The sequence below is a fragment of the Colossoma macropomum genome, unplaced genomic scaffold, assembly GCF_904425465.1.
Source record: "Colossoma macropomum unplaced genomic scaffold, Colossoma_macropomum, whole genome shotgun sequence".
NCBI classification, from domain to species: domain Eukaryota; kingdom Metazoa; phylum Chordata; class Actinopteri; order Characiformes; family Serrasalmidae; genus Colossoma; species Colossoma macropomum.
The window spans coordinates 47,743,784-47,770,689 of record NW_023494791.1 but is presented as its reverse complement, the minus strand read 5'-3'; the positions used below and the strand labels follow the sequence as shown (position 1 = coordinate 47,770,689).

Genomic DNA, 26,906 nt, shown 5'->3' with positions numbered 1-26,906 from the left:
AGCAGCAATGTGGTCACTGTGCCAGACTGTAGTGGTAAAGAGGGAACTGAGCTCTCTGTTTACCGGGCGGTCTACATCCTGACCCTCACCTGTGGTCATGAGCTGTGGGTAATGACCGAAAGAATGAAACCACGGTTACAAGCGGCAGAAATGAGCTTTCTTCACAGGGTGGCTGCTACACTCTACTGACAGGGTGAGGAGCTCGGTCATCCAGGAGGAGCTCAGAGTAGAGACCCCGGGGTCATTCTAGGACCCGCTGGAGGGATTATGTCTTCAAGTAGGCCTGGGAGCGGCTCAGGGTCCCCCGGAATGAGCTGGAGGAAGTTGTGGGGGACAGGGTCGTCTGGGTTTCTTTGCTCTCCCAACTGCTACTGTGACCCTATCTGGATTAAGCGGTTAACAATGATGATGATGAAGATGAAGATGATGATGAAGATATAATAAAACATACATATATTTATTATCTTTATAAAATGCTTTTCAAGACCCAAAGGAAGCTTACAATTACAGCAGTGCACACAACATCAGAAACCAATGAGAAAACACAGTACTGGAGAGACAGACACAGCTAGAGAGGACACAGGGAAGACCTCCTGAAGGAGTAGTTTAGGTTTAAGGAAGGTTGAAGGTGAGAGAAAATAGACGTGTTTAAAGATTAGACTCGAAAGTGGACAGAGAATCCATGTCGGACCTGCGGAGGAGGAGAGATCCAGAGATGAGGAGCAGACCTACACACTCAAACACACCTGTTATGCTCATTTTCAATGTTTGTTTATTTTTAGGCTCTACTAGAACAGATTTACAGCTTCAATGTTCCAAAAACACATTATATTCCTCAAACTGTTCATCTCTATTCACCCTCTGTCTGTAACGCTCTGTTAGAGCTCCTGTGTCTTTAAGCCCCACTTCCCAATTAATCCAGTGAGCTCTGATTGGTCTACTTGCCCACTCTGTTCTGATGGGCGGATATTGTAACAATATCAAGCTTGTAACAATAGAAGAACCCATTTTGGTGCTATACAGAATCATTTTCAAAAAAGGTTCTATATAGAACCATATACAGAACCTTTTCCATCAATCTGAAGAACTATTTCACCATGCAAAGAACCAGTTAATCATAAAATGGTACTCATGGCTCTAAATAGAACCATTCTGTTTACTAAAGAACCATTGAAGGGCCATCTCTGGATTCCTGCTTGATTCCTGAAGCTATGAAAGTTGGAACTGTGAGCAGCCCAGCTGAGGAAGACCTCAGAGTACGAGGTGGGTTTGTAGGGAAGAAGATTAGAAGCAGTAAGACTGTTAAAAGCTTTATATGGGACAGAATTTTGAAATTTATGCAGTTCTTTATGGAAAAGCCAGTGGAGATTTTGGAGAAAGGGTGTAATGGGATGATGTGACAGTGTGTGAGTGAGAAGATAAGCAGCAGAGTTCTGGACCATCTGGAAGAAGAGAAGAGAAGAGAAGAGAAGAGTAGAACAGAGAAGAGAAGGGAAGAGTAGAAAAGAGAAGAGAAGGGAAGAGTAGAAAAGAGAAGAGTAGAAAAGAGAAGAGAAGAGTAGAACAGAGAAGAGAAGGGAAGAGTAGAAAAGAGAAGAGATGAGCAGAAAAGAGAAGAGTAGAACAGAGAAGAGAAGGGAAGAGTAGAAAAGAGAAGAGAAGAGCAGAAAAGAGAAGAGTAGAACAGAGAAGAGAAGGGAAGAGTAGAAAAGAGGAGAGAAGAGCAGAAAAGAGAAGAGAAGAAAAGAGTAGAACAGAGAAGGGAAGAGAAGAGAAGAAAAAAGTAGAACAGAGAAGGGAAGAGTAGAAAAGAAAAGAATAGAAAAAAAAAGTAGAAAAGAGTAGAAAAGAGAAGAGAAGAGTAGAAAAAAGTAGAAAAGAGTAGAAAAGAGAAGAGAAGGGAAGAGTAGAAAAGAGAAGAGAAGAGCAGAAAAGAGAAGAGAAGAGTAGAACAGAGAAGAGAAGGGAAGAGTAGAAAAGAGAAGAGAAGAGCAGAAAAGAGTAGAACAGAGAAGAGAAAGGAAGAGTAGAAAAAAGAAGAAAAGAGTAGAAAAGAGAAGAGAAGGGAAGAGTAGAAAAGAGAAGAGAAGAGCAGAAAAGAGAAGAAAAGAGTAGAACAGAGAAGGGAAGAGTAGAAAAGAGGAGAGAAGAGTAGAAAAGAGAAGAGAAGAGAAGAGAGAGAGAGAGCAGCGAGTTTACGAGCACCTGGAGGAACTGTAACTCACAGCACAGCCTCTCTCACACAGACACCGATACCTTCTCTCAATGCTGCGGATGAACTGGAGCGTCACAAACAGCAGCTAAAGCCTCGCGGCTGAATATTTCATGCAGTCAGACTCGTGTGAGCAGCGCGTCCTCATACACAACAACACTGACCCCATCCAGCACTGACCGACTACTGCACAGCCATCCACAGCCATCCTGGGTTTAATCTGAGAGAGCTCATCTCCAGGAGAGAGGTCTGAGAGAGGACGGATGGATGGAGGACGGACGGATGAATGGATGGAGAATTGGATGGGCAGATGGATGGATGGGGAATGACAGGATGGAGAGATGATAGACAGGAATGAATGGAAGAATGGATAAAAAGATGCATGGAGGAATGGAAATGCAGATGGATGGATGGGGAACGAAAGGATGGAGAGATGTGGGACAGGAATGGAAGGACGGACAGATAAATGGATTGATGGATGAATGGTTGGATGGATGGGTGGGTGTATGGGTGAATGGACAGTTGGATGGATGGATGGATGAATAGACGGACATACGGACAGCTGGGTAGATGGATGGATGGGTGGATGGATGAATGGACTGTTGTATGGATGGATGGATGGATGGATGAATGGATGGACATATGGATAGCTGGTTAGATGGATAAATGGACAGTTGTATGGATGGATGAATGGACAGTAGGAAGGATGGATGGATGAATGGATGGACAGATGGCTGGATAGATGGATGGGGAAGAGGAGATTTCAGATGACTTTGAGAGAAACAAACATTTGAGTCAGACAATCTGGGTCAGAGCCAAACCAACCAGTCAGTCAGAGCTATTTATTATTCATGACCTCAGAGAGAGAGAGAGAGAGAGAGAGAGAGTGAGAGAGAGAGAGTGAGAGAGTGAGAGAGAGAGAGAGAGAGAGAGAGAGAGGGAGAGAGAGAAAGAGATAGAGAGAGAGTGAGAGAGAGAGAGAGAGAGAGAGAGAGAGAGAGAGAGGGAGAGTGATAGAGAGACAGAGAGATGGACTGTATGAGAGAGAGAGGCTTCGCTACAAAACTGCTTTGGTAGGAAAGGTTATTTAGTAAAAACAATGGTTCTTTTTAGAACCATGAGTTCTATTTCATCCTTAAATGGTTCTTTGCATGGTGAAATGGTTCTTTACACTCCTGAACCTCCTCAGGAGAAAAGAGGAGATTAACCTCAGCATCTCACTGTGAGACGTTCTGGTGATGAAGGAGAAAAGCGTGAGTTCCCCTTCTGCACTGATGGACTGCTGAGAGAGTTCCATAATATATAGAGCTGTATAAGAGAACCATGAGATCTCACACTGTTCTTATGGAGATATCACTCAGCTGAGACTGTGGTGAGACGAGTCAGACACTAAAGAGTTAAGCCACATGTGTGATTTTGATCAAAGTGAGAAAATCTGAGTTTTATTTCTCAGGAGCCGAATTTCAGAAAGAGGAGAAAACGGCTGAAGTCTCACTCTGATCTCAAACTGGACTGAACTGTGTCTAGGAGAAGAACCTGAGATCAAGAGGAGACCTCATTTAGAACATTTCTCTCCTCTGGCCGGTGCTGAAGCAAACTTCAGACCCCAAACATGTCCCGGCTGATCGACTACATTTGGAGTAAGTGGGGAAACTTGGCTAAAGTTGGGTAAATTTGGCTAAAATGCTTTTTGGTGTTAATTTTGTTTGATGAATTTCTTCATTGATCATAATCTGCTTGCTTTCGTCACCAAACATCAAGCTTCCATGCAGCCAAATCTCTGACCTAAGGCGGCCCAGGCAGGGCAGAACTCCCACACATGGGCAACACGTCAATGAGGAGCTAATTATAAACCAGAGAGGGGCAGCTAAGTCCAGCCATCGACCGTCTGGTGGGGTGCCACAGTCGAATCTGAAAAAAGAAAGAGTGTTGGAGTGAAAGAACAGAAAAAATGTGTCTAATCTCGGAGGTGAAGAATGAAACCAGCAGCAGAGGCCTGTTAGCAGGAGCTGCACCACATGCACAGAATCCCACACTCAAATTATACTGCTCTCTTAAAAAAGATGTTTCTTCAGTTCTATATAGAACCATGAACACTCAAAGAACCATTTGCATGCTTTGCATGGTGAAATGGTTCTTCAGATTAATGGAGAATGTGTTGCATATGGTTCTATATAGCACCAAAAAGGGTTCTGCTACTGTTATGATGGCAAGCTTGTCAATATAGCTATGTAGAACCCTTTTCAAAAAGGGTTTATACAGAACCATATACAACACATTCTGAAGGTGTTAATGGTGAGTTTGTGCTGCAGTAACAGCCTCGACTCTTCTGGGAAGGCTTTACACTAGATGTTGGAACATTGCTGTGAGGATTTGATTGAGCATCAGTGAGGTCAGGTACTGATGTTGGATGGTCAGTTCTGGATCACTACAACTCATCCCAAAGGTGCTGGATGGAGCTCCATCACTCCAGAGAACACAGTTCCACTGCTCCACAGCCCAATGCTGGGGGGCTTTATACCCCTCTAGCCCACACTGGGCATTAGGCACTGGAGACCATAGGCTCATGTGTGGCTGCTCAGGAGTGTCTCACTCTATTGGTCAGTGCTTTTCTATGGAGATTATACAAACTGTATCAGCAAGTCTGGACACTTTTGGTCAGACAGTGTCCACTGTGCAGCCCTACTGAACAGTTACTTGAAATAAATGCGCTCCATCAAGCACGGCAGTCTAGTGTGAACGACAGTCTCCTCCTCTTGCTCACTCTCATCTGTCAGAGAGGCAGCCCGCTGACAATCCTGTCAATAATATTGATGCTGATGGCGGTCCCTCAGTAACTCCCCCCCACACACACACACTAAGCTCACTAAAACCCCATCTGAAGGGGAGATTACCAAATAATCCCACCAGAATACATCCCACTGTGTTCCTGATCCAGAGCCAGAAGCAGGATGGATATATTACTGCTTTCCTGGTGGAGACACTGACGACACAAAGGGTTTTTTTAACTAATTTGCTCTCTACAAAGCAGGATTTGTGAGTTTAGCTGGATAACTTAAGCCAGAAGGGAGGACTGTAGAATAGGACTGCACTTCTCATACTGGATGTGCTTGACTTTGGGCTTAAGTAACATTCAAACCTCACTGTATATATGGTGTTAAATACACCAATCAGGCACAACATAATGACCACCTCCTTGTTTCTACGCTCATTGTCCATTTTATCAGCTCCACTTACTATATAGGTGCACTTTGTAGTTCTACAGTTACAGACTGTAGTCCATCTGTTTCTCTGATACTTTGTTAGCCCCCTTTTACCCTGTTCTTCAGTGGTCAGGACCCCCATGGACCCTCACAGAGCAGGTACTATTTGGGTGGTGGATCATTCTCAGCACTGCAGTAACACTGACGTGGTGGTGGTGTGTTAGTGTGTGTTGTGCTGGTCTGAGTAGATCAGACACAGCAGTGCTGCTGGAGTTTCTTGCGCATGCTCAGACTGAGAAATCTGATTACTGAGCTAAAATCCAGCCTCTTTATCTGATTTCTTAATCGGATTTCTAGATCGGAGTATGGTGTTTACGTGACACTTTGAATAATCGGATAACTGCAGAAATCCGACTATGATCGGATTATTGAGTGCATGTATACGCACTGATTGTTTACCTCTGGATGAAGCCGTGAAGCAGCGTGACGCTCTGTTCTTTTGCGCATGTGGGTCAGTTTAGGAGCTGATCTGTTCAGACTGATGTTGCATACAGATCACATTTAAAAGATGATGAGAACAGACAAACAAAAACATCAGATTTGGTGAGAAAACCAGATTTGGGCCACTTTTACCTGCTGTGTGAACGCAGCCAAAGTGTTTCAGCCTGGGCTGCTTTTTAAATGCACAATAATGATTATAGTGATAAATTACACAATATGTTTTTCTTAGCATATCGAGGACATCAGCAGTACTTAAAAATCACTTCCCACCTGCATGTTTGATTAATAAGAACGCATCATGAGTCCTGTTTAACTGGACTGAGTGCAGCAGTGTGTGAAACGCTGAATACAAATAACTGGATTCATAGTTTTTATAGTACTTTAAAATAAATGTGACTATTTTGTCTCTTCTAACCCATCAGATGCCAGATCTGAAAATACATATCCTGACATGATGTATTGTAAAAAAAGCTTCCTCTTCAGGCCAACCAATGAGAACAGAGCTTATTTATATATATAGTCACAGTAACAAAAACAGCCTCTTTAATTCCGAAGGATAAAGAGAGAGAAAAGAAACAGGGTCGTGTAAATAATGAATAAACTGAGTGTTTTTGGCACATAAACCCAAACAAACATGAGTGAACCCCTGAAAAAACACCAAAAAAAGAATATGGGCCTTTTAAATACTTAGCTAAAGCCAAATCTGCTTCTTTTCCTCCACAGAATCTAAAAGCCCCCGCACTGCTGATAGCCTGCAGTCAGCTGACCATATCCCCAAACAGGCTGACCATGCAGGAGAGTTCAGTTCAAGCTCTTTAGACCTCATTAGCACAGAAAACGTCATCAGTCACTCAGTCTCATTAAAGGGGAAGAGACCAGCATTTACAGCAGAACGGAACAGAACAGGCCCCAGTTTACAACACACTTCTTACAGTACACAGTTTGTGTGAGAAATCAGGACCAAGTAAGAATTGTTTTTTAACTGAATTTATTTTTAAGAAACTCTAGGAAGGCTGGCTGGCTTTAGGTATCTCTGTACAGCGCTATAATGTGTTATAGCGCATAATGTGTTACAAAACCTGACACTGAAGTAACAAAACCCCTGCATTTCCATTAAAACAACACTTAAATATTTAATATTTATAACCATAACAGAATGTGCTGGGTGCTTCCACATCTGGCATTTCAGCATCTTCTTTAAGCACAGTCTCTCTTCTCCTTTTCTCCATCGAGAACCGATAAAACCGCCCGTTTGATCCAGTTCAGACTAAACTGATCAACCCAAACTGCCCACAAATACGCTATCGTAGCTAACGTCGCTAGGTTGGTCAAGCTTTATAGAACGCTGACAATAATTCCACTCAACCTAATGAGAACACAGTCGGTGCGTTTACATGCACTTAATAATCCGATAACTGCAGAACAGATTTACATGCACTTGAGTAATCGGATAATGGGGAAATTCTGGGTCTACATGAGTCAGACAGTAATCAGATTTGTGCTTTACAACCAGCCAAGAAACTCACAGAAGAAGACGTGGCGTAAACCTAACGTAAAACTCAAACTTCATGCTTTTTTTTAAAACCTCGCACCACTTTACCTGAAAATATGAACAAACATCATCTAGAAGGTGAAGAATATTTAAATCCTTCATTTCGTTAAGCATGTATTTGGTTTCAGTGATGCTCCAAAAGTGTTTTGCTGCGTCTCGCGGCGACGCTGCTCACTTATTTCTGGCACCGCTGTCTGTTTTCACACATGCTCAGACTTAAACATCCGAAAGAAATCAGAGTAAGAGTTTACAGCACTGAGAAATCTGATTACTGAGCTAAAATCCAGCCTCTTTATCAGATTTCTTAATCGGATTTGTAGACCTTACTCCGATCTAAGAAATCAGTGTGATGTTTACACAACCATTTGAATAATCAGATAACTGCAGAAACCTGATTATGATCGGATTACTGAGTGCATGTAAACACACTCAACGATGCATTAAAGGGAAGCGTTAAAATACGTAATCCAGTGTGTATTTAATTTCAAATGATTTATTTTCAGTGCATGTGAAACACCTCCCTGTAAGGGCAGGTCGGGGGCGTTTTTTTTTTGGTAATTGAGCGAACGTTAGAATGGTGACTAATCCATCGTTGCTGTTTCCAATCAGCCTAGTATGAATTTTTCATAACTCACTTCCCAGTGGTGATGACTGGCATCTGAAAAGTTCATCACCTCTAAAAGCTCCTCACAGAAAGTTATTAAATGAAATGGTTATCAATTCACTGCCTGATGTCTGAGAAATTGCTTCGTTTTGAGAAGATTTTGGCCTAAAATACATATTTTTCAAGCTCTATTCATGGTGGAGGGATACATGCAGGGCGCTGTGAGGCAAAATAGTCCCCAAAGAAAACTTATTATTTCAGATTTTCCACTATTTTCCATCATCAACATTCCATATAAACTCAGAAGACTCGTGTTGGTTCACTGGTGGTTCTGGATAGTAAATAAAATGTCTATATCTGTGTTGTAGTCATGGCGACCCCTGGTTCCTATCACCACCACTGTAAAGACATCTGAACCATTTCACACCAAACCACTCTGAATCTCTCTGTTTACATCTCACACACTGGATTATGCAAAAACTTTGGAGAATTGGTGAGATTTTCAATTTGGTTGAATGATATTTTTGCCAGCGTTCAGCAGACAGAACACAAATGAAACAGTCACAAATAATGTACTGGCTACATTTTGGTCACTACAGGCCATCAAGCTTGTTTGGGCTTCCTCTAATCTCTCCATGTCTTCTTTCACATTGATGAAGGTGTGAAAGCTGCAGGATCTGATATCCAGCCTTTCATGGTATCGTCTCTCACTCCCTCCTTCACGCACTCTTCTCCTCTCCGGTGATGAAAAGATGAACAGATTTGTTGGACTGGATCATCTGGGCGGCGCGTTCGGCCCCCGTGATGGCCGCCAGTCTGTGCGTGTCGTAGCGGCTGTACAGGGCAGTGCAGGTGAGAGCGGCTGCGCCGGTGCTGGTCTGCAGCATGTTGCATACCTCGCTGTAGAAATGAGCGTAGGTGGGCAAAGCGTAGAATATCAGGTTCTGAATGCCCTTTATGGTGTATCTGGAAAAGAAACAAGAAAAGGCAAAAGGTCAGGAAGGAAAGGACAGAAGCATTCGTAAATTAAAGGTACACAGTCTTAATCAACCACACTGCTAATGAGAGAGAAATCCAGAAAACCTAATGTCCAGCATGCTGTGATTCTGATGTGACTTAAAACGTTTTCTAAAAGTAATTACTGAAATTAAAGAATCAAAAAGTAATTTCATTTTGTCTCGAATGATGAAATGAGAATCAAAGACTTTGAACAAAACACTGTAAGCAGTTGCTACTTCAGTACACTGTGGGCTCTCTAGAAGGGGAGGAAGAAGAAGTCTAGCTGTTCACTCACAACAGCACACAGCAGCGGGACAGTCTGCACAGTTAGCCAGCATTTCCATTTTTCAGGCTTCAGGGTTAAATTTGAAAATAAATTCTAAATAAAATTGACCATTAGGAAACATAATCACTGACACTGAATGGTATGAATCAAATATATGTGGCCATATCGCTCAGCTCTAATTCACTGTTCATTTCTCGACAATCTATCAAGACTCCACAAACTCAGCGTGCCCGAAACGTGCAGGAGATATAAGCCCTTTTCACTTTAATGCGGGAACTTTACCATAATTAATAACAGGAAGAAGGTTTAAGTGTAAACGCAAGCCGTATAGTCCATTAACACAGCAATTTAAATGATATTTGAAAAATTGTTTTTACGGTTTGGAGCAGCGGCCGCAACCCAAATGTTAAGAAGAGCCGTTTCGTTCTTATAGCAAAAATCAAATCACCTTGGGAGCCGCAACATTTCATGTCCATTTTACCATCTTAGCTGAAAATATGTCTCAGTATGTGCTGATGTACTAGTATAGGCTAACAAACTTAATATTAATGAAAACGCAGAATCACTTTGCTCTGCTTGCTTTTCTCGCATCTCTGACAGGAAACTGTGGAACAGTTTCTTGTAAAATGTCTCAACGTTCGACCACCAGCTTCTCGTTTGAATTGTCCGGTTCCACCTTAAATGATGCCTGAGGTGCCAGAATGTAACTGCTGCATTATTTAAGGTGGAACAGGACAATTCAAACAAGAAGCTGATTTCAGCTTAGCGATATTTTAGTGTTTGACTGTTTCTCATTGCAGATTAAACGTATCAGGAAACCAGCTGGAGTGATTATAAATGCTAATAAGTCCATTTGTCTCCAAATTATCGATGTTCATCTTAAATGTTTCTCTTTGCCGTTTCGTTAGCTACTAGCTAGTCTGTGTTGGTGACCAGCAGTCTGCGCTGATCTTCAGGGTTAAAGGGTGAATCAGCAGTTCTACATTAACTCCAGAGTTTAAGACCATTTATTGTTAAACTGTGTTGAACGATCAGCAGAGCTTTATTTTACTGTAAAGGAGGATTATTTTATTTTTACCTACTAATCTGATTCTGCTGTGGAGCCACAACAGGGCAGTAATATAGCCGCATGTTGCCGACGCCTGAATTTCAGTCAGTGTTTGTGACTGAAAAACGTAATTGGAGTATATTCTGTACATTATTGCAGTGGCAGACCACTCAAGAGAAGCGCCCCAAATACTCTCCCTCATGCGTGCATTGCTGCTAATGTCTGTGACGCTTCTGAGTTTACAGTCAAGTTTTCAGATTTGTAAGTAAAATGCTGTGTGGATGTATTTTGTACATAACTCAGAAAAAGTGTCTGCTGGTCATTCATGCTGAGGATATTTTATATGACGTTTTGCAAGTGTGAATGATGTGAATTTACCTTACAGGTAAAGCTGTGTCAGTAATGTACGGGGCTTTGAGGTAGATAAACAGATAAACAGACACACCTCTTGTAAAAGTGGAATCTCTCGGAGAAGAGCAGGAACTGTTTCTCTCCTTTCTGGAAGTAATGCCGAGCTTTGGAAACCTCCGAGCGCTTGGAGTACTCGCTGATGCTGCTGAAGCTGACGTCCTCCTTCTTCAGGAAGTTACGCAAACGCACAAAGTCAAAATAGCTCGGCACGTAGATCAGAGTGTGGGACATGACGGAGTCTCTGTACTGCGGGAGCACCTTCTCCACAAAGAACTGGAACCTGGAGCATCATGGGAAATGTAGTTATGTACATGAACTCTCATGACTGTCTCAGATTAAAACTACAGACTGAAAGTTTGGGTCACATAGATTTAAATTTTTAATACAAATAAGCTTTGTAAATTTACAATAACTTACCATATTAGATATACTCATAAATCATATTTTTGTACATATTTGTGCCGATGTTGGTGACGGTGCTAGCTTGGGAATAAACCTTTAAAACACATTTAAGCCAAAAGAGTTTCAGTATGTGCTTTTAACAACAGTTTGGAAAAGAAAACTGTCAAATCACGATTTATTATTTACACCAAAACCTGTTCTTTACACCACTTTGATGGACACTTTGATGAACATGATGCCACCAAAACTTTTTTAAGGCTTTGTGTGTCTTCAAACTTTTGACAGGCGTATATATATGAAGATAGGAAACTAAACTCTGTTCAAAGGCAACGATTCAAATGTTTTGCTTTAAGGTTCCAGCAAACAACTTCAGCACCATATCAGCCCCAAGAACAACAAAACAGAGCGATCTGTAATCTCTGCAGAGGACTGCTCAGTATGTTTGATACAGAGCTCCCTCTAGTGTTCATAGAGCAGAGCAGCACATTTCTCACCTGGTGTCCTGGTCCATGAAACTGTCAGCCTGGAACATCTGGAACACATGTGGGAGCTGCACCAGCACCTGGCAGATGGAGCCTGTTTTGGGGAGGTTCTTAGTAGCAACCTGAGAGAGAGAGAGAGAGAGAGAGAGAGAGAGAGAGGGAGAGAGGGGGAGAGAGAGAGACAGACAGAGAGAGAGAGAGAGAGAGAGAGAGAGAGACGGATAGAGACACAGACAGAGAGACACAGAGAGAGAGAGAAACAAAGTGAAAGCGAGAGAGAGACAGAGAGAGAGAGAGAGAGAGAGAGAGAGAGAGAGAGAGAGAGAGAGAGAGAGAGACCAGCCTTCAGTTTGGTGTCTGTAGCTAATGTAGCTAACAAGTACTGTATTAGGCACACTCTTAAAAAACATGGTTCTTCAAGGGTTCTTTAGTAAAGACAGTGGTTCCATATAGAACCATTAACACTCAAAGAACCACTTGCATGCTTAAAAGGTTCCTGGCATTGTGGAATGGTTCATCAGATTGGTGGAGGATGTGTTGTATATGGTTCTACACAGAACCTCTTTTGAAAATGGTTCTATTTAGCACCAAAAAGGGTTCTTCTATTGCTACAAGCTTGACATTGTACCAACAACAGAACCCTTTTTGGTGCTATGTAGAACCATATACAGCACATTCTCCATTAATCTGAGGAACAATTCACCATGCAAAGAACGCTTTAAGCAGGCAAATTGTTCTTTGAGTGTTCAAGGTTCTATATGAAACCACTGTCTTGATTAAGAACCCTTGAAGAACCATCTTTAGGAGTGCAGTTAATCTGTAAGGCGCAAACAGGTGCAAATAGACTTGCTGACACACAGTTATTTCCATTTTTACACACTCTTAAAAAATAATCTTCTCTTGTAAGGAACATGGTTCTATAAAGAACCACGAACACTCAAAGAACCCTTTGCATGATTAAAGGATTCTTTGCATCTTAAAAGGGTTCTTCAGACTGATGCAGATGCTTCTACACAGAACCTTTTTGAAAGGGGTTCTATATAGTACCCAAAAGGGTTCTTCTATCGTTACAAGCTTGACATCGTAACAGCAGAAGAACCCTTTTGAGTGATATATAGAACCATATACAACACATTATCCATCAATCTGAAGAACCCTATCATGATGCAAAGAATCAATTAATCACGCAAAAGGTTCGAGTGTTCATGGTTCTTCATAGAACCATTTACGTTACTAAAGAACCCTTAAAGAACCATCTTTTTTTTTTTAAGTGTACTTAACAGTCTCAAACCACATTCAGATGAAGGACTGGGTGCACAGAGGCTCTCTCAGTATGTGTGGGCTGATCTTGGACCGGTTCTAGCCTCCTAATTAACATGGTTCTGTGGACTCCTATGCTAAACGTTCCCCGCGTACCTGTCCTCTGTAGTTCCTGCAGTGTTTGGTGAGGATGCTGTTGATCTGCGGGTCCGGGATGGCGCTGAATATCAGCGTCTGTCTGTAATAACCCGCCCAGTTATTCAGGTTCCACATCCGCACTCGGGAGAAATCCACGCCGTGAGAGTCCAGCGGCTGCAGGTTAATGTGCTTCATCACGTGCTGCAAGACACACACAGAGCAAAGGCTTGTGGGTAATGGAGTTCACTGAGAGATCTGGACTCAGGCTGCATTTTGTGTCAGAACCAAAAGTGAAAAACGTCTAAATTAGAGCAGAAACAGGATTAAAATAAAGAAAAGTGTGAATATTTTGCCAAAATGAGACGGAGCAGCTTGTTTTAATGACAGGTAGTTAAAGATCACTGTTGTAGTTACTTATCTTAACCTCTTCAACTCCTTGAGACCCCCGGTGGTTCCAAACTGCACTTCATCATATTCTTCATAACTTTCATATTCCATAAGCTCCATTCTAAAGGTGGGGGTCGTATGAGAGCTGTAACTGTCTTCTGTCCAGTCAAATAGATGGTGATGTAATTTTAAACCCTTATAATAAAAGAAGCTGAACTTTTTTCTTTTTTTGAAGTTTTTTCTGCTGAAAGTCGACCCATTTTTCCACAAATCTGGGCTATAAACTATAAACAGATGGCGTCTCTTCAGTGATCTGCTCTGTAAACATTATTTTTATAAAATAATACAAAGAGCGTCTAAGATTTTTGACTTTCAGCAGTAAATTGTAAGAATATTGGAATATGTGTGATCATAAAACACACGTTCTGTTAATTAGCTTTTACAATAAAAAAAAAAAAAAGTACATTTGATTTAAGAAAAGGGAATCAATTCCACAGCAGAGGACACGGCCAAAACCTTATCGTAGTATATTCTCCCGTATCATTTGATACTAGGGGTGGGAATCTTTAGGCACCTCACAATTTGATTCGATTACGATTCAGAGGCTGCGATGCGATTATAAAACGATTATCGATGCATCTTTTTTTCTATACCGGATTTCTATTTTCCTACTGTCTGAGGACTTGGTAGTTTTAAAGCAGAGTATTTGTAATGACCCATAATGAATTTACTTCCAATATCTTTTATTAATAAATCAAATGGAAGTGATGTGGCAATTGAAGTAGAAGACTCTCATTCACTGTTCTTGTTTGGAGCATGAAAAGCTGCTGCCACTCATCTGCAATAAAATGCGCAGTTACGGTGAAATAAGATCCAGTGACAGTGGATGACCACGCAGCACAAGTTACAGCTATTCTACCCGTTTTCTTTAGTGATTTTATAACTTCGGTTTTGGTCTCGTTGTAGAGACAGGGAGGGGGGGGCGATCGCTGTGTCACTAAAATATCCCTGAGACGGGTCGTGTGCAACGTAGCGGGAAAGCCCTGTTTCGCAACGACTAAGAACTGCAGGTCACATAGCAACGAAGCGTTATTCGCATTTATAAGCGCTGCAGTTGATTCCTGGTAAGTTAAATCTGCAACTATAGACTGTCGAACACTAAACAGTTGCGAAGCTGGAGTCGCTTCTCTTTCGAATTTTCCCGTTCCACCTTAAATGGTGCCGCATTTACATTCGGCGCCTCAGGCAGAATTTAAGGTGGAACGGGAAAATTCAAACAAGAAAAAGGAGAATAAGAAGCGACTTCAGCTTCGGAAAACAGTCGAACGCTGAGAGACTTTTTACGAGAAACTGCTCTAGTTTTGAGGAAAAGTTCCCTGAGGGAAAGGGGAGGAAAGCGGCTACAGCTAAAGCTTAAAGCAGAGCGGAGTAAATCTGCATTTTCATTTATATTGTTTAGCCTTTACTAGGACATCATCACACACTGAGACATACTGGACATAAATGTTGTGGCTCCCAAGGTGGTTTGACTTTGTTGAAAGGTCAAAATGGCTCTCCTTATCATTTGGGTTGTGACTCCTGATCTAACCTGGCTTTAATGCAGAGGGAGCCGGTCCGATTTCTCGCTCATCCAGTTGTGTTTTTGTTATGTGCCGCCACAGACTGTCCGGGCGCTGCACTTACCCACTTCCAAGTTCCGCCCTTTGCATTCCGTCAACATTACGTTATAAATTAAATATTTAGAAAATCGATTTTTGGCGTTTGTGAATCGATTCAGAATCGTTCGCGCCCGCATCGCGATGCATCTAAGAATCGATTTTTTCCCGCACCCCTATTTGATACTGATATCTACAAAAATCGAATTATTAAAACTGTCACTCTAATTCAACTCTGAGTAAAAAGGTTTCTTTTGGTGTTCTACACAGTTGCCTCTTGTTCTGAGAGGGTTTCTCAAACCTTTTTTACGTTCCATAATTTCAAAACTGTGCTGTTGTGAGTGAACAGCTAGACTTCTCCCTCCCCGTCTGGAGAGTAAAAGGCTCCACCTAGTGTACTGAAATAGCAACTGCTCAAAAGTTCAAGCTTTCACCACTAAAACATATTTCTTTACTTTAGCGTTGAACTCGTTTTTTCTCTTTGTACTGGAATATTACTATTTTATTTTCTTGTTAGTTGAATTTTGATTTTTACTTTTATCTTATGCTTTTTACTTGTAATTATTATTAATACATCCCCTTTTCTGCTATTGGTTTATTTTACCTTTATCTTTCTTTCTCTTCTTCCTCTGTTGTTTGTATTTTGTATTGTGAAGCACTTTGGAGCTGCATTTTTAATGTATGAAAGGTGCTATGTAAACATTATTATTATTATTATTAATAATAATAATACTAATAATAATAAGAAGAAGAATTTAGAACCATTGGCCAACCGTGTTTTGCACACAGAGGAAATACACCTCCGCATTTTACCCATCCGTGCAGCGAAACACCCACAAACATGCACACTAGTGAACAAACACACTAGGGGGCAGTGAGCACACTTGCCCGGAGCAGTGGGCAGCCCTATCCATGGTGCCCGGGGAGCAGTTGTGGGTTAGGTGCTTTGATCAAGGGCACTTCAGTCACGTACTGTCAGCTTAGGGAATTGAACTGGTGACCTACCGGTCACAAGGTTCCCTAACCTTCAGCCCACGACTGACCCCTCAATAATAATAATCATAATAATAATAATAACAACCAATTAAGGAACGAAAAGGAATGAATCATTTTTGAGGCATTTCATCAAAAATGCCCCAACCAAACCTAAAGTTGAACTTGAATCAATATAGTTCTCACTAATCTTGCAAGCTGGATTTCTGTCCGTCAGCACAGAGTCAGGAGGTGCTTTTTTACTGCAAAACATCCAAGAACCTCCCACCTTTTCAGGATTTCCAATACAGCATAGTTATTTTTATTGTACAGTGTCCTTGGGTGCCTTGAAATGTGCTTATCAAATAAAATTTACTTCTTATATTATTATAAAAAGGCTAATGTCCACTGCCAGCGGCTGTTTCAGACTAGAATTAAGCTGGAAGAACAAAACTTCCCGTCTGAATGAAAAAACCTGCTGCGCAGAAGCGCAAATACACAGACTCGCGAAGAGCCAATCAGGATACAACTGAAAGAATCCTGATAGCTGTGAGAAGCTTTGTGTGCAAAGACATCAGGCACTGCTTCCGTGCGGGCAGAGCACCTGACCAGGTTCTCACCAGCATGTGCTCCCAGTTCTGCATGAGGAAAACGTCCGTCTGGTCCAGCACCAGCAGCTCGATGGAGGACAGGAAGTCAAAGTCTCGCTGAGCTTCACCCTCCACACCCAGCAGCGTCCGCAAACCCAGCGGAGACGCAATGATGATGTCGGACGAGTAGAACGGAGAGTAGAGCCGCATGCTGCGCTTCAGAATGGACAGACCTAATGAAAAAAATGACAAAACAATTTCAAACAGCCTACACACTTAAAAGGTGGTTCTTCAAGGGTTCTTTAGTAAAGAAAATGCAATAGATGCAATAAATAGCCTTTTTTTTTGCTATACAGAAGACTTTTCAAAAAGGTTTTATATTGAACTACCTACAGCACATTCTCCATCAATCTGAAGAACTAATTAATGATGCAAAGAACCCCTTAATCAAGCAAAGGGTTCTTTGAGTGTTTACGGTTCTATATAGAACTATTTTCTTTACTAAAGCACCCTTAAAAAACCAACATTTTTTTTTTTTTAATTTTTACCCGATTTTCTCCCCAATTTAATCGGCTCCAATTCCACCCGCTAGTTAGGACTCCCCCAATCACACGATGCTATCAGCGCTAGGAGGGTGAAGGCTAACACAGACCTGTGAAGCCACCGCTTCTTTTTGAGCTGCCGCTCACGCAACGTCACCGGACAGCCGAATGCGCTCGGAGGAAAGCGCCAACCGCCAGATCTGTTACGTCAGCTAACAGACGCCTGCGCTGACTAGCATCGCGCTGAGTGATGGGGGGTGAAGGAGGGGCCATCCCACCCACCCAGAGAGAGCGAGGCCAATTGTGCTCTCTCGGACTCCCGGCTACGGACGGCTGTAGCATCACCAGGGATCGAACTCGCGATCTCCTGATGATAGGGCCAACGCTTAGACGGTTGCGCAGCTCGGGAGCCTCTGAAAAAACCAACATTTTTAAAAGTAGAGCAAAAGCTAATCCAGTCCTCGAGGCCTCAGCCCTGTACAGTTTAGTGTTATTTCTGCAACACACTGAATTCAGCTCAAGCAAAAGCTTCAGCATTTCTGACTCAACAGAAACGGAGTGGAAAGTGCAGATTCTACACTTTCACTCCAGACCACATTGGTGTCTGTAAGTGGAAGAGGAGATATTTTACTATGATGTGAACTTAATGTAATGTCATTGTTGGGTTGTCTTGTTTTGCAGTGAGGAAAACCCTCCCTTTACATTTTTGCCAAGGTTTTGGTAAAAATTTGTGTATCTAGAACGTGTAGTTTTAGGTCATTTTTGACATTGAAACAAACATAAAAGAGTCAAAACCTGTTGATACAGACTGTAAATGTAATTTATTGCGTAACTATGATAGTAAATATGTAATTATGTAATTACACCAAAATGGCTATAGTTGAAATCCAAATCTACTGCAGAACTACAACAATTCTGGACTTCGCCAGGTTAAATCAGGTGTATCTGAACAGGTGAAACACTGGAAGGCACTGCGTACCTATCCTGAAGTGGTCGTCCACGTTGCCCGAGAACACAGCGTTGTAATCGTCCGGCCGGTGCAGGTTTGTCGGTTTGTCGTTGGGATCCTCTCCGAACTCGTCCTTAAATCTCTTCTTATTACTGACGTCCATCTTCTTCTCTTTGGGCTCCAGCAGACTGATGAAGGTCTGCACCACCCGCAGAGCTCCATCCCGAGTCGGCACCAGGATCAGCACCTGCACAAGGACAAAACAAACATCTGACAGATTATTCACTCTTCTGAGTTACATGTGTGTGTGTCCTTTAGATTGTGTGTAAATTTCATGATGAATGAACCAAAAGAAACAGCTCAAAACTTGTTAGCCCCCTTTTATCCTGTTCTTCAGTGGTCAGGACCCCCATGGACCCTCACAGAGCAGGTACCATTTAGATGGTGGATCATTCTCAGCACTGCAGTAACACTGACGTGGTGGTGGTGTGTTAGTGTGTGTTGCGCTGGTGCGAGTGGATCAGACACAGCAGTGCTGCTGGAGTTTTTAAACACCGTGTCCACTCACTGTCCACTCTATTACCTTGTTGGTCCACCTTGTAGATGTAAAGTCAGAGACAACAGCTCATGTGTGTCAGCATAATTTGTATTGGTCATCCTCAAGACCTTCATCAGTGGTCACAGGACGCTGCCCACAGGTGGACTATTCTCAGTCCAGCAGTGACACTGAGTACCTGCTCTGTGAGGGTCCATGGGGGTCCTGACCACTGAAGAACAGGGTAAAAGGGGGCTAACAAAGTATCAGAGAAACAGATGGACTACAGTCTGTAACTGTAGAACTACAAAGTGCTCCTATATAGTAAGTGGAGCTGATAAAATGGACAATGAGCGTAGAAACAAGGAGGCGGTCAGAATGTTATGCCTGATGTATATATATATGTATGTATATGAGGAGAGTTTAGATTTACCTTTGGTCTGGTCAGTCCCTGGTCTCTGAACTCCTCCTCTTCCGACCCCTTAGCCTCCTTCAGCCGAGCATTATGGGTAAGAACCTTGGAGTTAGCCTTTAGCACATGGTTGAGGGCATGGAGGCAGTACGCCCGCCTAACCTCCGGACCTTCCACCACTGGAGAGCATTCTGGGTAGTAAATGTCCCTGTAGGACCCTGTGGAGGAGACAACACACGCTGCTGACGGGCTGCAGAGCACTGAGTAATCTGTAATATGGCCAGTATTTCTTTTTAATTATGTATTTTCCCAAATCGTTTGAGACAAATACAGCATGGAAAGGAATTAATGTGCGAAACAGTGTATCACATAAAACCATCGCTGACCAAAAGATGTGTCAAGATTTGGACATGCTGCTTCGCAGACTTCAGTTTTCTGTCTCTGATGAGACTTTAAACACTTTGAACATATAAAATATTGTGAATCAAATTGAATTTTGTCCCTAGAGTTAAAAATGCGTGTACAAACTAAAATGAATAAAAGGTGGTTCATAAAAGTTTAAAGTAAATAAGAATAAATAAAAACTCTTAACAAGTCTTAAATCTTTCTGATTTAATTGCAACCAGTTTTAATTTTCCTTAAACTAAACATTTTAAGTTTAACCATTTTTAGTCTCCGTAATATCAGCTCACTGAAAAGAGCTAAAACTACACAAGTTTATTCTTCAAGGGTTCTTTACTAATGAAAATGGTTCCATGTAGATCCATGAACACTCAAAGAACCCTTTGCCTGATTAAAGGGTTCTTTGTATCATGAAAGTGTTCTTCAGACCGATGGAGAATGTGCTGTAGAAGGTTCTATATAGAACCCATTTGAAGAGTTCTATACAGCACCAAAAGGGTTCTTCTATTACAGGATTGATATCATAACAATACCAGAAATCTTTTTGGTGCTATATAGAACCATCTACAGCACATTCTCCATCATCCTGAAGAACCATTTCATGATGCAAAGAACCCTTTAATCATGCAAAGGGTTGTTTAAGTGTTCATGGTTCTATACAGAGCCATTTTCTTTACAAAAAACCCTTGAAGAACCATCATTTTTACATAGCACTGCTAGTTTGTGCTGCTGTGAGTGAATGGCTAGACTTCTTCTCCCTCCACTAGTAAGGGGAAAAGCATACAGCGCCACCTAGTGTACTAAAGCAGCCACTGTTTGAAGTTTGAGCCTTTGCTGCTTATGCGAGACTGAGGAACAGAACAGTGTAATAATTTTATCGGAAAAAAATACAAACACACATTATTAATATTGAACAGAAAAGAAGAGCCATTTTGTCCTTTCAACAAAAATCAATTCATCTTGGGAGCCACATTTTATGTCAGTTTTATTGGAGTAACATTTCACCATCTGGGCTGTTAATATGTCTCAGTATGTGCTGATGTAAAAGTACAGACTAAAAATATAATATAAATGAAAACACAGACTGACTTTGCTCTGCTTTCAGCTTTAGCTCAGCTATAGCCGCTTTTCTCACATCTCCAGCAGGAAACTTTTCCTCAAAAGTAGAACAGTTTCTTGTAAAATGTCTCAATGTTTGACTTTTTACGAGGCTGAAGTCGCTTCTTATTCGCCAGCTTCTTGCTCGAATTTTCCCGTTCCACCTTAAATTCTGCCTGAGGTGCCAGAATGTAACTGCTGCACCATTTAAGGTGGAACGGGAAAATTAGAACGAGAAGCTGGCGAATGAGGAGCTGAATTCAGCCTTGTGACTTTTTAGTGTTTTACAGTTTTTCGTTGCAGATTAAATGTATCAGGAAATCAGCTGCAAATGCAAATAATCCAAATTATTTGCAAATAATTTGTTTCCAAATTATCGATGTTCATCTTAAATCTCTCTCTTTGCCGTTTCGTTAGCTACTAGCTAGGCGAGACTGTTGTCTGTGTTGCTATGGTGACCAGCAGTCTGCGCTGATCTTCAGGGTTAAAGGGTGAATCAGCAGTTCTACATTAACTCCAGAGTTTAAGACCATTTATTGTTAAACTGTGTTGAACGATCAGCAGAGCTTTATTTTACTGTAAAGGAGGATTATTTTAGTTTTACCTACAAATCTAAGTAAGAGAGCCGCATGGCCCCCCATTATAAACTGTAGGGAGGGGTCCCACTTCCCAGCACTGTACTCTGTTTCACCCCCCACCCCTGACTCTATGGGTGGGTGATATGGCCGATAAACCCAGTTACTGTTTACTCCCACAGGCCTATTTTTGTACATACCCATGAGTCTGAGCAGCTCTTTCTGCAGGTCTGTGAGGTCCGATGCAGCGCCCCCCTTAGGCTGGTTGAGTGAACGCCAGTTTGCCTCCAGTGCTTTGTGGAAGGAAGGCAGGGGGGCAGAAGAAGCCTGACCGACGGAGGGAAACCGCTCCAGGGGGCGCACACACTGCAGCACACCCAGTCTGGACCACTGAGATGGACAAAAATTTGAATTTAATAATAATTTAAATGCAAAAACCTAATTTACCTAGTTTATCTAGTCACTCGAAATGTAGAAGACCAGCCAAGACACGCCTTGTTTCTAAAATTTGCTTCTTATTTTTGCAACAGATGGAAAAACAAATAAACCCCGGACAAAAATACTGTATCAGCATAGCGATGCAGTTTTTAGCTATATTAATGTATTTTATTCCATATTTATAGATACCAGAGAGTCATACAGAGTCAGAAACCACATCATCAAGTCTATCAGAAATACTGAACACCTCCACATGCTTTGAGGCGAGTGTGTGATGATTTAGGTGGGCAGTTAGCATCAAGCTAATTGGTCAAATATAAGCTTCGTTAGCTACATCAGCCTCGTAGCTCCAATGTGAAAACTGAAGAAGCTAAATTCAGACACTGAACTGTAACAGCATAGATGCCAGACTGGACTAATCAAAACCGCAGTCGAGAGAGAACTTCTTCTTTTTCCGTAACAGCAAACAGCCTGCAGGTTAAATCTCATCCTACCTTAACCTGAGTCCGGAGTTTAGAGCCCTCAGAGATTTTCTTCACCTCTTCATCACTCAGCTCTGTTTCGTGATGCTTCAGAAGCAAATCTAGTGTTTGAGGCAAGAACAAAACACACTCTTAGGAATCTAAACACAAATATTATCATTTTTTAAATGTACACAAATGTTAAGAATGTTTTTTTCAATACTGTTAAACCAGTTTCATCTTACATGCATGTATAAAATTAATTTAGACACAATGTTTGTCCCATGCATATTTACCAGGTGGCTGTTCACGAAACATGAGATTTTACAGTTACAGACGTGTTTAGAAGGATGAAAAGAGCTGTAGATGATTTTGAAATTGATTCATTTATTAATAAAAATACCAAGAAAGCTTTTCTAATTATTAAAAAAGTAACATTCACAATGAAGCTCTAAAAATGAAACATCCAAAATGAGTTCCAAACAAAATTAACATATAAAATTATTACATTTGGTGTCTCATTTTTTTGGGGCTGTTTTAAAATTTAAAACAAAATGTTTTATTGTCTGTATTGCCAATGCATAAATACAACCCCACTTCCAAAAAAGTTGGGATGCTGTGCAGAATGTAAATGAAAATAGGGTGAAATGATGTGCAAATCATGTAAACCATATTTTTAATGGAAAATACTACAAAGACAACATATCAAATGTTGAAACTGAGAAATTTTATGCTTTTTAAAAAATATTTGCCCATTTTGAATTTGATGTCAACAACACGTTCCAAAAAAGTTGGGACAGGGGCCTGTTTACCACTGTGATTCATCACCTCTTCTTTTAACAGCACTCTGTAAGTGTTTGTGAACTGAGGAGTCACTGCTGTAGTTTTGAAAGTGAAATGTTTTCCTGTTCTTATTTGATACAGGATTTCAGCTGCTCATCAGTTCAGGGTCTCTATTGTTGTATTTTTAATTTCATAATGCGTCAAATGTTATCAGTGGTGACAGATCTGGACGGCAGGCAGGTCAGTTTAGCACTCGGACTCTTTTAATACGGAGCAATGCTGCTGTAATACATGCAGAATGTGGTTTAACATTGTCTGGCTGAAATATTCAAGGCCTTCCCTGAAAAAGACGCAGCCCTCTAACATCATGAATACTGGCTTCTGAACTGTGCACTGATAACAAGCTGAGTGGTCTTTAGCCCGGAGGACACATATCAGATGTTGATTTGTCGGACCACAAGACACTTTTTCCACTTCCCCTCAGACCATTTTAAATGAGTTTAGGCCCAGAGAAGGTGGCAGTGTTTCTGGTTCCTGTTTATGTACAGTTTCTTCTCTGTGTTTTAGAGTTTTAATTAGCATTTGCGGATGCAGTGATGAACTGTTTTCACAGACAGTGTTTTTCAGAAGTGTTTCTGAGGCCATGCAGTGATTTCCACTACAGAATCATGTCTGTTTTTAATGCAGTGCTGTCTGAGATCCCAAAGATCACGGCCAGCAAATACTGGTTTTTGCCCTTGTCCCTTACATACAGAGATTTCTCCAGATTCTCTGAGTCTTTTAATGATATTATGTACTGTAGATGATGAAAAGCAAACGTTCTTTGCTATTTTATGTTGAGAAGCGTTATTCTTGAATTTTTGGAATGTGTTGTTGGCATCAAATTCAAAATGGGCAAATATTTTTCAAAAAACAATAAAATTTAAATGATTTGCACATCATTGCATTTTGCTTTTATTTACATTTTGCACAGTGTCCCAACTTTTTGGAAATGGGGTTTTAATTCTTTAATTCAACCATTTAAAATGTTATGAAGCACTGAATCGATTGATCCCCCTATTGAGCAGATCAGCACATCTGGAGGAGAAATGACTTCTGGATTTTGCCAGCAGACGTCCACCTCACTTTTATTGATGGTGAACGAGAGAATAAATTATATTTTTATTCATTTTGATCTAAGCTGTTTCCCAGAGGCTCCGTATGACAGTGTGAACTGAGTGAACACTGTCTTACCCTCCTCCAGCGACTGATCCGTCTTCTCCTGTTCTGCTTCTGCAGGGAGGTTTGACTCCAGACAGAACTTCTCTTCATGAGCTTCATCAACGAACTCCTCTTCCAGCTCTTTTTCTCCATTCCCCTTCTCTCCTGCCTGCTTCTCTCCATCCACATTGTTTTTCTCCTCAGAGTTTGCAGGTACTTCATTGCCCCCTTCTTCTCCATCCTCCTCCTCTTCATCACTCTCCTCTCCACTTTGTTCTAGATCATCATCTTCATCCTCATCCTCTCCTGTCAAAAAGAGAGAGATAAAAATAATCTAAGGTTCCCAAACTGCCCATTTTACATCTAGTCAAGTTGACGTGATGGTTGACTGAAGAAATAAAACCTCAACATGACCCGGCTGACCAACGAAATTTGTCATTAAGAGGTAAAACTAAATCAAAATTAAGTATCACTTAAATCTCCCTGTCTTGATTCAGAAAGCTGACCTTCATCAGCACCAGCCAGTTCATCTTCTACTTCTTCATCCTCCTCCTCATCTTCATCGCTCTCCACATCCTCACCGAGGTCGCCAGCGCTGCGGCTCATTGTTGACAGCAGCTGTTGATACGCAGACGGCTTCTCCTCCTCTTCCTCAACATCTTCATCACTCCTGGGCCTGGAGCGCTCAGGACGGCTGGGCTGCGGAGACGAATATCAACATTTATCTAATTCACACAGCCAAACTTCTCCTTGTAGGTTCTCGTCTCGCTCCACCTTCAACACAATTTAATCACTTCATACTATTTTAAACACAATTAATCTACACTGTTAGAAATGAAGGTTCTGTTCAGGTACTTTTTTCGTTCATCAAGGTACAAACAGTGTAAATGTTCCCTCAAAGCTCCAACAGTGGTTTTAAGGTCTGATTGTGAACCTTAAATAAGTTTGTATAATAAGTTCGTATTTGTACCTTTTCATAACCGAATGTTTTAAAACAGAACAGTAAAATAAAAGCCTGGAGACGAGACGGGGTGTGTGGAGTCAGTACAGCTTAGAACATATCATTTCAGTGGATTATGGTTCAGTTATGTTCCCTGACTAAAGGTACTGAGATGGACCCTTGAGGGTTCCACCCCAGTGACAGGAGGGGAACTGCCCCAGTGACAGTTTAGTACCTTTATTTCTGAGTGTAAAATGTTTTTACAAAATGACTGACCTTCACGTAGAGGTGGGCGATATGGCAAAACATTTCTGGACATTTGTTATGATACACAATGCGTCACGATTTTTTTTTCTGACATCTGATAAGTTAGAACAAACAAAGTAAGCACACATTTTAAACGTACAATAAAAAATAATGGATTCAATTATTTGTATTAAAAATGTTGTGCTGCACTAAATCAAATGAATTCAATATAAACACTGTCATATCGCCCAGCTCTGCCTACACGCTGAGACAAATAACTTTACAGCCATTTGCTTTGTTGCTGTTAAACATCCAGAATTTGCACAGTATCCCATGGGTGTGACATCACAACTGACTTTATCCTTGTGACTGCACCAGTTCATTTTCAGTCTCAAACCAGACGCAGTGCTGTGCCTCAAGGAAACATAAGAGAGGTCATTTTTGGACTTTAATTTTATTTTTAAGTTAAAAGAAAATCCTACAAAAAGTAGAATTAAGTTTTTTAAAAACTCTGATATGAAAACTGATGTGCTGGAAAAAAAACTTCCTTTAAAAAGATTTCAATAATTCTTGTAGTTCAATAGCTGAACAGCACGTTTCTGGAACTTACCAGGCGGACAATCTGTGTTTTCTGAGGTCTGTCAGCAACACTGAAACACAAAGAGAAATACACAGAGCTGTTAATGAGATTTAAGGCCAAATGACCTGAGGTGGACTGTAAGATGTGTTTAGACGGTCTGTAAACACGAGGCTGGAGTTCGCTTCTTATTCGCCACCTTCTGGTTACAGCGTACGGTACCGTTCCACCTTAAATGGTGCAGGAGTTCCACCTTACTGGAATTTTACCGTTCCACCTTAAATGGTGCAGCAGTTCCACCTTACTGGAATTTTACCGTTCCACCTTAAATGGTGCAGCAGTTCCACCTTACTGGAATTTTACCGTTCCACCTTAAATGGTGCAGCAGTTCCACCTTACTGGACTTTTACCGTTCCACCTTAAATGGTGCAGGAGTTCCACCTTACTGGAATTGTACCGTTCCACCTTAAATGGTGCAGGAGTTCCACCTTACTGGAATTGTACCGTTCCACTTTACTGGTATTGTACCGTTTCACCTTAAATGGTGCAGGAGCTCCACCTTGCTGGAATATTATGGTCCCCAAGGCGCCAGAATGTAAATGCTGCACCTTTTAAGGTGGAACGTTAAACTCCAACAGGAAGACTTAAAACGCGCCGTGTTCCGCAGTGAGTGACGAACAGCGGCTCTTACTCGTGGAACGGGTGCTGCTCTCCAAACTCCTTCAGGTGTTTCCTCTGTTTTTTGGTTAAACCGGTTAAATTCTGATGTTTTTGCCTCCTTTTCCCCATTTTAACACACACGTGCTGTCCCCCGGGTCTTTCTTCTGTTTTGTTTTTCTGGCGGTCAGTTCGCTTCTGGTCAGCGCGGTCGCCGCCTGTCGGTCTGGAGGAGCACTGCAGCGCGAAGGCCTTCATCGGTGAGTGTTAAAGGGGCAGTCCGGGAAAATATTTAAAAATTACCATCGCTATGTGTCTGTTGTAAACATACCTACTCGCCTCCTCGCGACTTTCTGTTTTAACGTCTAGGAAAAGCCCCTTCCGGTGAC

General features: G+C 41.5%; 1 protein-coding gene across 2 annotated transcripts; it reads right to left on the bottom strand.

Moving 5' to 3' along the window:
• Nucleotides 1-8,428: 8,428 nt before the first annotated feature.
• Nucleotides 8,429-26,702, bottom strand: utp25 (UTP25 small subunit processor component). Of its 2 annotated transcripts, XM_036575211.1 has the most exons (13): nt 26,552-26,702; nt 25,894-25,933; nt 24,604-24,796; nt 24,131-24,403; nt 22,148-22,236; nt 21,416-21,605; nt 19,162-19,358; nt 18,224-18,440; nt 16,733-16,935; nt 13,117-13,299; nt 11,713-11,822; nt 10,851-11,096; nt 8,431-9,038 (listed from the first exon to the last, which is right to left on the bottom strand). In XM_036575211.1, the coding sequence occupies exons 1-13, from the start codon at nt 26,647-26,649 to the stop codon at nt 8,792-8,794; spliced, it is 2,286 nt and encodes a 761-aa protein (XP_036431104.1). In that variant the 5' UTR covers nt 26,650-26,702; the 3' UTR covers nt 8,431-8,791. The 2 variants fall into 2 exon arrangements, with proteins under 2 accessions (XP_036431105.1, XP_036431104.1); XM_036575212.1 differs by lacking the exons at nt 25,894-25,933; nt 26,552-26,702 and having other exon boundaries at nt 8,429-9,038; nt 24,131-24,398; nt 24,604-24,791.
• Between the last annotated feature and the right edge of the window lie 204 nt (nt 26,703-26,906).